Consider the following 17,344-nt stretch of genomic DNA (forward strand, 5'->3'; position numbering starts at 1 on the left):
CAGGTCAGGCTTACAGACAGGCCATTATGAATGAGGCCTGTTCCCGTCTGCACTTTCCCTTTTTAAAATCTTTTCTGCTTCCTCTCTCTTTTTTTTTTTTTGTTTTTGCCTGGTAAAGGTTACCTCTCCTGTGTGGTTATTTTAAACCCGATATGGATTGCTTTGTCCGTCGGTTTGGGGCTCTGCGCTCAAAAACTGGCTGTAGCGAAATATTAATGAGCTCCGCTGAGCTCCACCGCGAGAGGCCAGACCACGCCCATCTCATGTGCTTCCCGCGGACTTTACCGGAAACTCCTTTCGGTGCCCGTTCTTGCAGGCGGAGTGTTGCGCATTTGCTGATGATCTCGGCCCCAGAAGGACCCACCTTTCACAAGCGGGAATGATCTGTTCCCACTTCCTTCTCTGACCCGGTCTTGCGTCCATCGCCAAACATAATGGCAAATGAGACCAGTTCCCACGGCAGCCTGACTTTGCCTTGATGTACGGTGCTCGGTTTGTACTGTTTAAGCCGAGCTGTGGGGACGTACTGAAAAACTATAACCTCAGAATCTTGAGTTCTGACTCCGCCCCAGTGTGATAGGCCAGGCTCCTGATTGGCCATGAGGCTGGTAATGTGCAGTGGCCCGTGTCTCCCCCCTGTCGTCGGTCCTCAAGCTGACCGTTTTTTGGGAACTACCCAGTGTGCACTCAGTACGCACAGTGTGTGCCACTCTGTAGGGGGGAGGGGAGCACGTTTCATATCGATTATTTGGGGCACTGAGCTGAACACCATTTTTTTTGTCCTAATGACTTGGCACAGCACACAAACAAGATGAATGCATACATGCGTTCATGCATGCAAAATCAACTTCCTGTTTTACCTCGTATCTTTATTCGATCGTGTATTCATGACACGGCTTCTACAGAGCATGCCTTGTTTAATTTTGGTGCTTGTTGAGTATAACCTGAGCTGTGTCAGCATCCCTGTGCTGCGCTAATGCTACATAATGTCTCCAAGCCTGGACTGATCCAGGATTGATCGTTCTGATGCCTGTCTTTAGCCCTGACGCACAGCCCCATCTTACCAGCGTATTAGCATCCCTGCAATGTGGGATTATCTCAGCCTGCCATCACACCATCACTGCAATGCAAGAGCCTCTTTGCTGAAACTCTAAATAGGCGTTGTCTGTCGTGTTTGTTTTTCCTGTCTGAGTGCAGGTCCGAGTGACCTTGCCTCACAAATTCGTACCTCTAGCATTCCCCCCCCCCCCCCCCCCCCGTTTGGCACACGTGAGACATGGAGCCTTTTCTTCATTTGAAGGGCTGGTTTCAAAGGCCAGCTCATGTCGTTGTGGAGGAATCAACGTTTGTGTTCAGTTTCTGACTCCGGTCCCATTTGTTTGGACGGAATGGAGAACAGGGTGGGTGTTGAATGGACGGAACACAGGAAGCAGAGTTGCCCGGATTGGCCTTCATCATGCAGGTGGTGTGTGACCTGTCAACCAAGCTGATGGATAGATTAATTAAACATACATAATTAAACAATCAGGCGTCCATTCACTGGTGACATGGGGCAGCACTGACACTATTAATGATGAAAACACACTGCAGATTCAGTGTGCTCTGGTAGCTCAAATAATGAATTGCTTTTTTAAATTAATAGTTTTCTCTATATGCTGTACGTATGTATACAGACAACATTGAGAGTTGTGAACATTTCACTCTGTTCTTATGGAAGTACAATGTAAATATGAATGTGAAATGAAATTACATGTATTTTGTCCCCTTTATCAATTTCTCATTTATCAGGAGTGACAACAAAATTTTGTGTGTTTTTTGTTTGGCATGCTGCATATGTACATTCAACTTTATTCTTTATTCAAAGAACATTCCGACGGTCAAAACCCCACCTTTCTGGTTGTGCTGATTTATACTTTGAAGCCTGGGAATAATTTTGTACCATCACGCACATCCATTATGCAGTACTGGCCTTTAAAACTAGTGCACTAGGTGCTATAGTAAGGAACTGTTATATCACTCGTGGTCTCTATAGACTACCAGCCACTGTTGTGCTTTTCTCAGAGCATATAAATTAAATTATAGTTAATTTAGGCCTATATCACCCTGTACATTTAATTTGCTGCAATCACCCAGTATAGAAATAACTTATAAGTCCAGTCACCCCATATGAAGATAATATAGTCACATAGCACTGTATAATCTTAATTATATCCTATTGCATATATATATAGAGAGAGAGAGATTCTAAAGTGTTATGTTATATAGGTTGCACAAAAAGCTAATGTTGTGAAAAGTAGATTACAGTTTACAGTTGAAATTCTTGAATAATGAAATGTTTTCCTCATTCCGATTTACAGCAATGTGAAGCATACTTATGCTAAACATAAGAGTATGATAAATGGGCTTTTGAATATATAAAATTAATGAGGCTGTGGTGTATGAAAATTTCAGTTTACACTGTCAGACCGCCTGCAAGTAACCTTCAAAGGAAAATTGAATAACAAATGTTTTAATTCCCATGAATTCCAATTTTTTTCAGACTATTAAGCTGCAATTTTTTGTTATTTTTATTCATTTTTTAATTCATTTTTTGCATATTGCCAATGATTTTCAATGACTTCACAATAGTGACATTTTACAGTCTGTTCAAGGCTACTGGGAAACATTGTGTGCTCTTATTTTATTAAAAAGTGCTGAGGCTTTTCAATCATGTTATAATCTCATTCTGGCAACATTGCATTATTATTATTATGAACATAATTAAATAAGTATTACGACTTTATATAGCGAACATCCTTGTCCAAGGCAGCTTGGAAGCACTGAACGAAAAAAAGGAAACGCTAATGTTATGTAATCGTGGCACAGAATCTCCCATTGTCTGGATTTCTGTGGGGAGAGTGCCGCTGCACTCCTACACAAGAAAGTCAAACAACTTGTGCTCAGCGGATGAAAGTGGGGAACACTCGGGTGTTCCAGAAAATCCCATAAATACTCTGTTTGGTTCAGATCTGGTGACTGAGAAGGTAGGGACATTTGGATAATGTTAGTGTCGTGTTTCTCAAACCATTTTACAACTATATCTGATCTCTCAACGGCACAATGGTAGCCCCCAGACTTGGGATCTGAACCCAGAGCCTTGTGGATACCCCAGACCTCCACCCTCTGATACTTTTTTTTTTTTTTTTTTGTTAACATCAGGTGCACAATTCTAAATAAGTATATATAAATAAACAAAGTGTCTATTCCTTATTTATTGAGCACAGTTAGCTAAAAAAAAATAAAAAAAATACTGCTGTCCGACTCCAAACAGCCTTGTTTTCTGTCTGCTGTTGTTGCTTATAATACCCGGTGACACGGAGTATGGAATATGTTCATAAATTGGCCCATGTTCTCGGTTGATGTTTGTACGTCTACATTTATGTCGCGTTCCGTTTATTGTTTGATGCACAGCTGAATAATACTTGGTAACAAAAAGACGCGTTGCAGAAACGACAGCCTTATATTTAGTGTCGATGGAGGGAACAGTGTGAGATCCCTTTTTCTGACATTTAATGAGACCGTATTTTTTATTTTTTTTCTGCGAACAGCTCTGACTTAAGATCCAGCACCCGGTTTTACCGCTGCGCTGTCAGTACGTAATTATAACCCCACGATCCTTCCTTATTTATTCATTCATTTATTTATTTATTTAACATCCTCGTCGTGTCAAGTCGCCGTGATTTTCTGGGACAGAATGTCAAATCCACTAACGCGGAGCAGACTCAGTCCTCTGGTGTGGAGATCCAAAGCGCTGTCGAAATTCAGATATAATGCGTTTAGGGGGGAGAGATCAAGCTTTGGCGGCCTCGTTTGACGTTGTGAATAAGACGGCGCAGAAGAGGAAGCCTGGTCTTGCAGCTCTGGAAACGTGTAGCCCACCGTTCTCTTCTGCGTCTTTGGTCTTCTTTAACTCTAAAGGCAATGAAGAATGCTTTGTTAAATATTTTCACACTCTGCAAGAGAGCGGGTCGAATCTCGTGTCTCATTTTAATGGCTTTGATTCGTTTTTTTTCTTCTTTTTGCACCCCAGCTGTTTTTTGACAGACGATACCATTATTACCATTCATTTTTTTGTAGCTGGATTTCTGTCTCCCTAAGTGGAACATACATGTAGCATCTCTCTCTCTCTCTCTCTCTCTCTCAAATAGAATACAATTATTTGTATAGAGAAAAAGGGAGCATGTGCAATAGCCTATTTGTTATTGGTTATACATTGGTTATAATGTATTATAAATATTTACTAAAAAATCAATAATATTTGAATATTTACTAAAAATCTGAATATTTACTAAAAATCTTTGGGAAGGAAAGATTTGTGTGCTTCAGGTGTTGGGGCATGTCCTTCTCAAAACGCCTATGGTGGTCTACAGTCTAGTAGGCTGTAAGCCCTCCTGTGCTGCGGTATGGACACTCCCCCGAACGACTACGTGCAGAAGTGTGGCTTAACTGATCAATTGAAGTGGGACACTATTTTCAAAGCGCCACAGGGAAAATACCAAAATCAAAAGCACAATTCATGATAAGACAGATAATGGTAATTGTGAAAAAGGGTCTACAGCTGACCCTTCTCTCAGGCAAGATGTTCGGATAACGAGGTTCTGTCTGTGTCAAGGTCATTCGTATCGTTCTCTTCAAGTTAACATATCCCTTTGAGTGAGGCTCTGGCCCACAACTGTCTTCACTTAGCACGTTCATCTAGGCACCTACAAGGGTGGTAATAAATCAACTCTTGATTTGAACCTAGTGGAAAATTGCCAGTTTAATTGGCAGATATTACAATATCATACTCTTCTATGAGAGGCTGGGGGTGGCGCAGGGTGGGGGGTCACATAACAAACTGACAACGAACAAAATACTTCTTACTGAACAGTTTTTTTTTCAGTTGGTTGCGATTTATGTACAATTATTTCAGTGCCATGTTAGACCATTTATCTTACATTTGAGTCTTAGGATCACTTCAGTTGGCCAGATTTTTAAGAAAGTTGTCCGTTGTAGAAATGATACACTGGGGCTTTATATTACTCTTATTTTAGACATATTAGAAATAAATGGGGTTAAAAATGTGTGTATGAAACACGATAAGGCCTTTGAAGGATAAACTCTCACAGTCGTTGTGTCGTGAAGAGTACACTTCACGTGCAGCTCGAGCAGGCGGACTGTGGGCACCTAATGAGCCTCCCACCGACCGAATCCCTCCCTCCATAGGCAGTTACGCATCGCCCTGCGGGGCTGCCCGCCACCGTCCGCCCTGGCGTGGTACGGATTCCAAAACAATCCGAGGGAGGTTTGTGAGGATTTGACCTCTAACGGCTTGTGGTTTAAAGAGGACAGTGCCCGAGATTTTGGTGCGGTGTAGGTTTAACGTGTTGGTCCAGCCTGACTACTGCGAAACTGCCTATTGGCTTAACACACGGTGTCGTCGTAATCCACTGCCTTTCAGTCTTTTTTATTTGCCATTTTGTACACTCCCTCACCCACTTATTCTGTCTTATTCCATCTGTTCTCTCTGTCCTCTTTTCATTGTTCCCCCCTCAGTTTCTCTTTCACCTCCTATTGTTCTCTTTCTGTCTTCTTCTTCTGTTCCTCTTTTGCTCACTTTCTTCCTTTCCCTTCTTCCCCCACGTAGTTTTTATGCTTTTTCTTTTCAAATCTCTTTTCTCTCTTTCATGCATTTTCTTGCTTACTTTCTCTATCTAGGTTGCTCTCATTTTCTGTCACTCCATCCACCACTCACTTTCTCTCTCCCCCACCCTCTCTCTCTCTCTCTCTCTCTCCCTCTCTCTGGGGGAGGTGGGGGGTGAATTGGCAGGCCGTAGCTGCGGGGAGCCCTGTGGCTGTTCTGCGCCTCCTCTCCCAGCTGGAGACCCCGTGGGGGTGAGGCAAGGAGCGCTCTGCTGGGGAGCGAGGTGGTGGGGGGGTGGGCCTTTGGGGGGAGAAAGGAACAGAAGAGGAACATCAATTAAAAAAGCATAAATATTAAAGAGCAGAAATATTCAATAATACTGGGGGAGTGGAGGGGGCCGGCTGTACGTGGCTGGCTCCGCCAGATGAAAGTTGCTCCGTGATAAATGTCACCTGAGAGCGACAGTGGGGACGGCGGTCTGATGGATCGTCTCGGTCGCTCGGTCGCCTGGACAACGGCGACGCCATTTGAAAAGCCTGTCAGTCGCCGACGTCCCTGGTTAATTGAGACACTCTTGCCTTTTCCTCTCCGAAATGGCTAAATCACAACTGTTGCATGTGTCAAGTGATCCTTTTTTTTGTTCCATTTAGGGAAATTAGTTGGATTTCACGTGCCGTGAGAACCACCAGCCAAGAGAAAGCCAGGCTAACACTAACAGACATTTCACAGTGCATTTAACATTACATCATATCAGAAAATTACATCATGACTGTAACAACAACAATAATATTTTAAAAGATAGGCCTGGACAGATGTATATACCAAATTATAGCAGCTATGCACAAATAAGGTTTAATTAAAAGATTTAACATTATAAAATTACAGTGTGGTAAATAATTTTAATCACATTTAAATTTCTAAGTACCAGATTACTTTTCTACAAAGAAAATATACTTTCTATATCTGTTATTTTTAATGGTTTATTAATGTTGTTTTTATATTTTTAAACAGTAAAGCTTTCTTTGAGGCTGAATGTAAACTCATCCCAGCTTCTTGGATATCTAGGTTATTTATCCTCATTATATAACTGCTACATAATTTATAATGTACACTATTAGAAAAGTTATTTTCCTCCATATTTTTACTTTTACAGTTTTTCTGTAATTTACTGACATTAGCATGTATTCCTGGAATTGACATGCATGCTCTTGGATGCCTTTGCATGTTCTCCAGCACCTCAGTGTTAAACTTGTTCGTAATGTTAGCCCAGGTCATGATGAGTTCTGGAACACAACTGTTTATTTTATAGATTTTTTTACAGAGTATGTACGCTTCAGACTTGCACACAAAATGCTTCCGAGCACTACATGTGCACAGCATATGTAGTAGATTCATGATAGTTTGGACTTTGTTTAACCCTACATTCATAGTGTATTCACCAGGGGTTTTGCCTTTTTGTGAGGGACCCAAGAACTCAGTTAAAAAGATGTTAAATGTGGGATTCATTTGTGAGGAATATTGGCCATCTGATTTTCAGAGCTGCCTTAAATATTCCTTTTATGTGGAGCAGGCTTGCAGGCAGTGGAATGTGATGATTGCAGAGAACCTCATCTGCATCTCTGCAGGACATGCGGGTTGTAGGCGGCCATTTTGTCTTCGTGTTAGCATAACAGTGGTCGCTAGGTTGCTGTGGGTGGGCCGTTATGGATGGTCCAGCAATGTAAAAAGGTGGAACATTTCTTTACCTTGCCTTACAGTGCCTTGTTTTGCCCATTGCATCGTGATCTTCATTTACTCTCTTTAATAAATCACACTTGATAAGAAGCTCTCTGAACTTGGTAATTTCTCACAAGTTGGAACGCTTAAATACCTTAGAGTGGTATCACAGTTGCACTTTCCCACTGTACGTACAGAACCGTTTTAAATGGACGGGCTATTGTAACCAGGGGACTGTTGTGTAAACCTGGATAAGTGTGCTATCTTTAATAAATTCTGTTCCTACAGGTGGACAAAACTCCACACCTCCTGCCTTTGAAAAACCATCACAAGTAGAAGACAACGTGTTAAACAAATGGTGTATTCCACTGTGACCTTCAACGCATAAATTTCTCACAGCAGATAATGATGAAAAATGTTTGTTTGCTCTTTGCTTGATAAATATGCGCGTGCCACAACATTTGTTAATATAATGTACATGCACATCACTTAAAAAAAGCCTTCAAACATCCTAATCCTAATATACACATGCTACACAGTAGTAAATATCCACACATCCATAAATATGTAGATACAGAGCACACAAATTTGTAAATATTCAATCTCACATTTGTGTGCACTATTGCTCAACAACCCAACACACATTTGTAAACGGTTAAGAGATAATGTTCCCGGAGTTCACTCTGTCCCACAGGGCTCATATCACTGGTTGGTGATGGAAAGCCTTTCCCAAAGAGCATGACTGTGTTTTACTGTGGAATCAGCAGTCTTGGGCTTTTCAGCTGCTTTTAGTTCATTTGGGTTTGGTTTATTTCTGTTCTTTTCCCGTTAAAAATTGGACAGTCACACCGTTCTCCAAGCAGAGTGTAGCATGCTCAGGGGAGAACAAACTGCACATTGAGTGCCTGTTTCCCATGTGATCTTTGATGTTCACACTTCTCTTTTAACAAACTGCACTGTACTTTTTAGCTCAAAATGGACTGCTTGTGTGAACGCACTCTAAATCTGATAAGGCATTATGAAAATAGAAAGTGCTTTTGGGGACATAAAATAACATCCATCAGAGCATGGATGTTGGGGTTGTTTTGTGCTGCAGATAGAAGAAAAAAAATTCAAGAACACCTTTCCTGCCATGTATTCGATTCAGAATGAGTCAAGGTTTGACCTTTGACCTCACACACATAAACAGATATTTGGCACGGAACCAAAGAAACAAGGTCGTGGCGATATATTTAGGACCAGTGATATTCATGGATTGAACATTCAGGGAAGGTGGGATTTATATGGGGGTGTTTTTTTTTTTTTGGTTTTTTTTGTCAGTGCGATTCATGAATATTCAGCTTGTACCTCAGTCGCTAACGTTCTCTTTAATGTGTGAGAGGAGGGACGCAGCTGCGAAGGCTTCCAGAAGGGATTTTCGGTTTCCTGAAACACCCCCTGTTCCGCTTCCCTTTGTCTCGGTGGGACAGCCTCGCCGGCGTTTTTTTTTTATGGAGCAGCCGCCTAAGTTTCCATTGCCTTGAGTTAAGGACAATAGCGGGTGTGATGTTGTATCAATACCGCGCGCGCGCGACTCCAAATCCTTGGTGGCCCCCCGCTGAGCTGTAGGGGTGCGCTGGAATGAGATGTTTTGCTCTGCTTCTTTTCTTTTTTTTTTTTAAACCCAGAGGAAGACACGCCCGTCCCGCAAGGTCGGCTCTGGGACGGGTCTGTCCGGAAAAGGCTAGCCTGGTTAGCCTCGGCCCACGGCGCTCTCTTTTGACCTTGAGGCCCGGCGGGCGTTCGGGTCTGCATTGCCGCTCGGCGCTCGCTTGATCAGTTCTAGCCGCGGATTACACACAGTTAGCTCCCTGCTTCTGCTTCCTTGGGTCCTGACTGGTTGTCGGTTTTTAGGCAGAAATACAGAACCGCCACCCTACAGCTGTTCAAGCGTAAAAAGGGAATACCACTGGCCTAAAATATCCTGTCAATGGCTGGAACAACCCTTGAACTACAAACATGCTTTACACATGTGGTTCAGATTTGGTTTGTGGATTTTGATATGGCTCTTATTGTAAGAGTACGGGTTAGAGAGAGCTTTGGGGTTTAGTTCTTTTTTGGTTAGGTACAAAATGGCTTTGGGCAAGATTGATTTTTTTCTAAAAGTACCTCTGCAGCCGGATCTTGTGTACTGAATAGCAGCCGACGGTGGATGTGCTTTCATTTTGCTGCTGATTTCCTGTTATTCCTCTGAAGAGATGTTTGCTGAGAGTTATGCGCGAGAGAGCCCCTTGTGCCTACCAGCCTCCACGCACAAAGAACCTTATGCACAAAGCCCCGCGTTACCCACTGCGAGGAGCAGAAATTACACATGAAGAGAGGAATACTGATGTGCATTTGCCCACCTGGACAGATGAATTATGCAAGGATGGGTCTAATTCTTCAGCCGAAGCATTACTGCAGGGGAAACGCGGGAATGTGGCGTTCCTTGTGGCATTGTTCTACTTCCACCGCAGTCGGGTTTCACAACGTCTTTATTCAGTGACAGCTTCCTTCCCCAATGCTGAGTCTGAATATTTGAGTGCGCGCAAGTTCTGTGCTAAAGAAATTGCCTCTCCCAAAAACATTCTGGCACGGAATATATGCACAGTTCAAAACAATAAGCTTGGGGTATTGCTTCACAAATGTTGACTCGCTTTCTCTGGAGGATTCCCCCAATAGTTCCGTATTAATGCTGTGCTGCAGAAACAAGTTTGTGTTATATTTGCAGGTACTGTAGCATTAGATGTTAAGGTATTTGTTTGTGTATTAGGGATTTACAAGGAATTGGTGCAGTTTAGGGGGTGGGTGTGGGAACATTTCAGTGTGTCCTGTGCACCTTTTGTGTGACCGGAGAGTTGGTTACCCTCTCTCCACACCTACTCAGTGATCCCCTGCAATAAACCTTCACATTTCAGATGAGACCCCTGCACAGCTCTTAAATTGTCAAAAGTTATGCTCTTGTCTTTCAGAATTAAAGCACTCGATGCAATGTTCCAGATGTATGTTTGTGTATACCTTTCCAGTAAAAATGCATTTTTTAAATTGTATGATTGTGTTCCAGTGATTTAACCTTGACAACCATTTAGATAATTGTTTTCACAAGAGGAGGAAATTAACATGCGGCAGTTGGTGGAACACTGCTTAGCTCTTTTGGCAAAGGTGGTTAGACTGTTGGCAGGGATAGAGAAGATATTGTTTGTGGAATATCTCATTGAAAAGTTCCAATGCCCCCATTTGCATGTCTGATTTAAGGACAAATCAGATAGGTGTCCCATTTGATGATTTTCTGTACACAGGAAATGACACATGGGTTGTATTCTCTAAATTCGATCTGAGCCATCGCTGCTTTGTGGGTAGTCTAGGTTGGACTCTGTGTTGGATGTTTACTGATAACATTACAGAGAGTGTGCTCTCCTGTTGCCAACAATTTATGGGCAAATAACACCATAGTAAGTGTGCAGGCATCACTAGACACCCTGTTCTGCGCTGGTCGATAGGTTGGTGGAACATAAGATTACGTACCTGCAGCCAACATCTTTGAGAAATGTGATCTCAGTCTAAACGCACTAAATTGGATATACTGCACATTATAAACAGGATGTGAACAGCCAAAATCATATAGCAGATATACAGTATTCCGATTTGTGAACTGTCACCAAGGGAGGTTTTCCCTGCCACTGTGGCCCTTGGCATGCTTTTTGGGGGTTTTAGACCAGGGTATGCTGGAAACCATACTGTGATGAATGCTTTGTGAAATGAACTGTACAAATAAATTTGATTGGATTTTAATATGGGATCTGAGTGTAAACAAGTGATAAAATTTCAGTTAGCCTCGGTGGCTAAGAATATCCTGTCCCTCCTGTCCCGTTGGTGCAGATCCGGAAGCTGAACTAGGGATTCCGGCGGAAGATGGCGAAGAAGCAGATCTGAAGAGGAAGCTGGTCTCTGTGGAGGAAGAGGAGGAGGGAGAGGAGGACGCGGAGGCGCTGCACAGCTGCGGCGGCTGCCGGCAGGTGTTCGAGTCGCTGAGCGATCTCACCGAACACAAGATTAATCAATGCCAGCTGACAGGTAAACAATGCTTAACCCCCCCCCCCCAACCCCCCCCATCCGCTCCTGCACCCATCCATCCGGAGTATTAACCCTGCACTCACCTGAAGGAGCTTCTCATGACGGGCTAGCCTGTAATTAATAAGCGCTGTTGTGTGTTTTTAATTTTGTTTTATACGCCACCGATAGACTCTCTATTGGAAAAGAGTGAGAGGTTTTCTAGATTTTCAGTTGATTGTTTTCAAGTGTGCACTTGTGTTCTCTTTTTTGTCAAGGTCCTATTTGGCCACGACTGCAAAGCGTTCTTAGGAAAGGTCTTTTGGTGGAAACCAGGTTTTTTTTGTCAGCCATGCAATACTGGGCTCCGGGGCTGTCAGTTCAATTTAAAGGACGTCTTTTCAGATCTCTTATCAGTTCCACTGACTGATAGCTGTCCAAAAAGTTTACTGCTTTACATTCATTCACAGGCCTGTTACACTGGCTGGTCTTCACTTGGCAGATGATTGATCTACTTTAGCCAACACAACCCTCAAGTTTCGTTTTTTTTGTTCGTGTTTTGCCCTCGCTTAATCTAAGACTAACGGCAAATAAAAGTGCAGTTACTTTGAACATTTTTCAATTAAGAACTACGTCCCATGTGTGCAGTACTAAGACTTCCCATTAACTTGAAAGTGTGTAATTAAATGTTATTGAAGGAATGGATTTTTTCATCCTGGAGTAAAATATTGAGCAAGGATATTAACTGAAACGTGCAAACATCTGCTTGTGTCATTATTCTGGATCTTGTAGTTTAAACATGATACCATGATCTGTTTATTAATGTTGAGCAAATGAGTATGTACAGTTCATGCGTGCCTGTGTGTGGGGTTGATTCACCTGTTAAAACTGAATGTAAAAGTAAGGAAGTGTCCGGTTTGTTAACTGTGCTTGTTATACTAATTCCTCTGTAGTTGAGGTGCACTCTAGGGTCATCTTTCTGTGATCTTGGGATAGGCCGTATAATATATTTGAACCATACTTAGGGTTGTCTACTTGACTTAAAACATTTTTTTGAACAAGGCCAAGCAAAATTTAGATAAGCTTAGGTGATTTCAGAATTTAATTTGATAGAGCTTCTATGCCAGTAGCCTTTCCTGCTACCTTTTCCTTGTCTATCACCTTCCTGACCTCATCCAGTGAAATTTCAGCCTTGAGATATCCATGGCCCTGAAAAGTATCCTCCTGCATTTCAAGTTCTAGTTCACTTTCAGTAGGCATGTTTCTTAATAAAACCCTTCATCAAAACCCTCTAGGTCATTTGAAAACAGACTAGGCCAATCTTTTCCCCATTTAGCAGGAATGTATTTCTCTTTGGTGTTGTGCTGAAGCCTTTTTATGACTATGTCCTGGAAAGCAAAAGTAACATATGATGGCAATGTGTATTATTTTCAGTTTTTTTGAGAAATACCAGCGTGACAAGGTTTCAAGTCCAGTTGATCTCCAAGCTATTTACTGTGCAGATGGATCTTCAATTAAGGTGAAATTTGCAATCAAGCTCACCACCTGTTAGGGCAGTGAATATGTTTAGCTGATACATTAAGTATTCTCTTTTTTTTGGATGCAAATAATTTAAAATATGCTCTGGTCTGATTCTTATATCTGCAGTTCAGTTCATAGAATAAAACAGTGCTACATATTTCGTCTTTTATGGCTATCCTCTTGTAGAATGTACCTTCGGACAATGAAACCCAGGCCACAAATTGAAGATTCTTTATTGCTTTACATATAAACATTTTTAAACCCCAAATCAATTTAAGCCTCCCCTAACCCAATCCCCCCTGCCTGCCTCCCTACCTGCCCCCCCCCCCCCCTGCCCCCCCCCCCCCCTTCCGCGGTGCATCGGGTTGAATGCTGCAGACGGGCAGACGCAGAGACGGGCTGGCTTGGCCAATCGATGGCGGGAACTGTCTCTTTCCGGTGTGGAGAGTAGCGAGCGTCGGCCGCCGTCTGTGTTTTTCTTCCACTGCACTGCGCCAAGACAAAGGGACAGTATGGATTACCTCGTTTTCCGATCGATCCGCCCTGTTCCCGACGGACTGGGGAATCGCCCAGGAGAAGCACTGCAGAGCTTTCACCCCCCCCACCCCCCCTCCCCACCAGCACCACCACCAGCCCTCACTCTCCCCGGAGAGACAGCCCTAACCCGCCCCATCCTCCCCGCCTCCTCGTTTTGGAGTCACAGTAAAGGCCGCGGGGCCTCATGGGAAATCTTTCAGCCTGCAGGAGGGGCTCGGATCAAATTCCATCGCAGGGATCAGCATCCAGCTGCCAGCGATTTGAAAAGAAAACGAAAACTGACGCGCTCGTCTTCGCCTCTCGGTTTAGCTTTTTTTTTTTTCTTTCTGTTGTTGTTGTTGCTGCTGCTGCCGCCGTTGCTGTTAGATACCGGGTGAAATAACGACGTAGCGTAACGACGCGGTGGCTATCGCGCCGACGTGTTCCGCTGCGGCGCTGCCGTTCCTGCGCTCCGGGGCGGACGAGAAGAAGAAGCTTACTGTAGAAACGTCTCCCGAGGGCGTGTGCAGTTTCTCTTTTTTTTTTTTTTCCTTTTTCTTTTTTTTTTAAAAGGGTAGGAGGACGGGCCTGTGTGCGTCTGTCTAGCCAGGGGCTACCTTTTCAGGCCCCCTGTGGATGGAGTCTTGACTCCTGCGTGGAAACGGTTCACAGGATTCCTCTCCCAAACACTTACCCGTCGGCTTTTGTCCTTGCTTTTCGAGAGACCCTTTCAAGCCCCCCCACCCACACCCCACCCCCCACCACCACCACCACCACCACCACGGAACCTTGCAAGTCTCGCTCAAATGTTGGGTTCTGTTCCTCGAGGCTCGCCCGGTCTGTCGACAGTTTCTCTTCTGATATTCAGCCCACATCCGGGATTTTTTCCCACAAGCCTTTCAATTAAGAGCAGACAGCTTGCAATGGCCATTAAATGAGCAGCACTGTAGTGTCGGGGTGCGTCCCATGCCAGTTTTAGCACAGTCCCGGTCGCTTAGTCACGTTAGGCCACAACACCAAACAGGCACTTTTATGAGTTTCCTTTAGAACCTTTGTCATCATATTCTGATGGGTTTCCCTTGAACGCTAGTCCTGTTGTTCCCGGGGAAAGGAACCAATGAAAATCTCAAGCTGGTTTTTTCTGAGTTGTGGGAGTCTTGTCCTTGAAAGTCGTGTGGGTTGACCTTTCAGTAGCAGTTCCCCAAGTTCTACACATAAATAGTGTTAATTTGTGTTATTAGTATTTACATTGTCATCAGTTGCCAGAAGTTCTTCTCAGGCTAGACTGAGATTGTCTCATGAATCTGAGCACAAGCTTTTATTTCTTAAGATTTTATTTCTCACAATAAAATTGAGTTCTTGCGTGCTGTTGTTGTTGCTTAGATGCTTTGCTCTTTATCACTTATAAATGTCTTTTTTTGTGTTTTTTTTTCTGTCCAATGATTGCTCCCTCCGTAGTTCATCCTTCTGAATGTGATGAATCAAAAGCACTATAAAAGACAGAGCTGTAGCATGTGGTTTCTCCAATTTGTGTAATCATTCATTCGTTCATTATTGCTGTAAATTTGGGAGATCTGCTTGGAGAGGCAATGGAAATGGCTTGTGTTTATGTACACAGCTTTTATTTGGCGTTACATTGGCCTCTTTGAAAGTGCTAACAACAAGCTTTGGTCATAGCAAACACTCATAGATATGTTGTGTTATTACTGTAATGGAGCTGTGGTATTAAATATCAGATCTGGCACAATGAAAGCTATTTTTCCAGATTTCCAAGTGTACTAAACTAATGTAAGTCCTATATAATCTTGTTATGAATGAGCCACCACTTATGGAATATTTTATGGAGAGAATATGTGCTGTTCTCAAATTATTTCACAATCTGCTGAAGGCTTTAGAACAATAGTATTTACCTTTGAGTCTTGTTAAAAAAATGAATGCAAAGAGCAAAGTCTGTTTTATGATAATTAATACCAAAATATTTATTTGGAACTTGTAAAAAAAAGATTTGCTTTCTTTATGTCTGTGCTTCCGTAGACTTTCCATAATTCCGAGTGTCAGGTTTGATTATCATTACTTTAATGTATTTTTTTTTTCCTTAGCAGGGCGTCATGGAGACAGCTTGTATTTTTTATGCATCCATGTATACTGCTGGTAGCTGCAATGAAGCAACTTGGATTACGCCCACCAGTTCTAGAACATTCTATAGTTACTGGTTCAGCTCTTTTATCCCTGAAGTTGTTGCATGTTCATCATAACATTGAATATATATTGTTTCTTTGTTTTCCACAGAATATTTGATGCTTTTCATGAACTGCATAAAGTTTAATAATTTATTTTTTTGATGGTTTTGTAAAAACTTGGAGATGATGACAACGGCTGTCAGACGAGGGGGGGGGGGGGGGCACATGGCGTTATCTTGATTTTGTAGCTCATTGTCATGCCTCCTAGACTTTGGACTTTGGATCTGCCAAATAGATGTATTGTAATGGATGGGAGGGGGTGTTTAGGGGGCTGAGTTGTGGGGCTTTAGGGGGCTGTGGGCTGGGTCCAGGCAGAAGGGAGGGTTGCTTGAGGCAGAGGGTTGTTTTGGGGGATGGTGAACCCTCTGTGTCGGTCTGGTGTCTCTCCAGGGCAGAGAATTGGCGTGCGGTGCTTGGCTCGACATCGCCGTTCTGCAGCATCGCCCCCATCCCCACCCCACCCCCCCCCCCCCCCCCCCGCGGCAGCGGCGGCGGTAATGATAGCATGAGCGCCATTACGCATTCAGAGCACACAGACCTCTCCAGACTCCCCTTCCTCTCCCCCGAGCTCTGTGTCTCACGTTGTGCTCCGTATAAAGTATTTATTGGCTTTTGTCGACCGAGCTCTGCGGGTTTTTTTTTTTTTTCTTCTTCTCCCTCTCTCTCTCTCTCTCTCTGCCGAAAAAACCGGGGGAGGCCTGTTTGTGCGTTTCTGCCCCTGGGAGCTCCGCGAAAAAAAAAGCCGCTCGGGATCCCGTCCCCAAATACTGGAAAGGGGCGTCGCGTTTCGGACAAAGCGTGGGCGTGGCTGGCGGCTCAGGCTGCGGGCCGTGCGCGGAGTCTTCGGCGTTCGTCCCGATGGCGGCGTCTTATGCTCTCGTTCAGCGGGACGTGTGGGACGGGGGGTGGGGGGGTGGAGGGAGGGAGGGGGGGCGCGCCTCGGTCCCCTCCAACCCACGCCTCGCTGTGAACCAAATGGGTTTTCCCCCCACCCACTGGACCTGCTGTATAATCCTCGGTGGGTGATCCCGAAACGCTGCCGACCGCTTGAAAGGGCCCTGTGATTGCGTTATCGGCTGTGCTTTCAGATAGCACCGCCCCGGGACACGCCATCTCCCCCCCGCTGACACCGCCGCACAGCCCGGGCGTTTAAACCTTCTGCCGTTATCACTTTCATTATTACGCTTTCTATTATCATTATTATTATTTAGCAGAGAAGCAGAAAATAACTGGATGGTTATAATCCGGTGCTTCCGAAACGTACCCCTTGTGCGGTGAGCACGCCACGCGTGGTTATATCGCAACGAAGTAACGCAGCTGATCGCACGTTTCTCAGATGATGCGCTGCTTTGGTTTTGCTCGCGCGTGATTGGTCCTCGTGATGTCACATGGTGTGTCAGGGGCCTCTACCCGTGGAAGGCCTTGTTCTCTTTCCCCCAGCCCGCCCGCCCGCCCGCCCGATGGTCCGTTCTGTGCCAGCTCTTTGTTGGAGTTCTCGCAGGCTCTGGCCTGCTCAGAGGGGCGAGCAGAAGAGGACATTAATTCTTAATCAGTCTGCGTCTGCTCGTTTTGAATCGCGCGACGCGTTAAGCCCGGGCTTCTCCCCAGACGGGAGCTCGTG

At 44.1% G+C, this 17,344-nt stretch overlaps 1 protein-coding gene across 5 annotated transcripts in view; it reads left to right on the top strand.

The window, feature by feature from the left end:
* The window catches only part of LOC118233881 (zinc finger protein 521-like), a 133,811-nt gene that overhangs the window by 13,165 nt on the left and 103,302 nt on the right, over positions 1 to 17,344 (top strand). For all 5 annotated transcript variants that reach the window (XM_035429945.1, XM_035429946.1, XM_035429942.1 and 2 more), the window contains exon 3: positions 11,276 to 11,470. Coding sequence is in view for 3 of the 5 variants with exons in the window: in XM_035429942.1 (XP_035285833.1) it covers positions 11,276 to 11,470 (195 nt within the window). In the remaining 2 variants the exon portion in view is untranslated. The remainder of the gene's footprint in view (positions 1 to 11,275; positions 11,471 to 17,344) is intronic.

Source organism: Anguilla anguilla, chromosome 8 (assembly GCF_013347855.1).
Source record: "Anguilla anguilla isolate fAngAng1 chromosome 8, fAngAng1.pri, whole genome shotgun sequence".
NCBI lineage: Eukaryota > Metazoa > Chordata > Actinopteri > Anguilliformes > Anguillidae > Anguilla > Anguilla anguilla.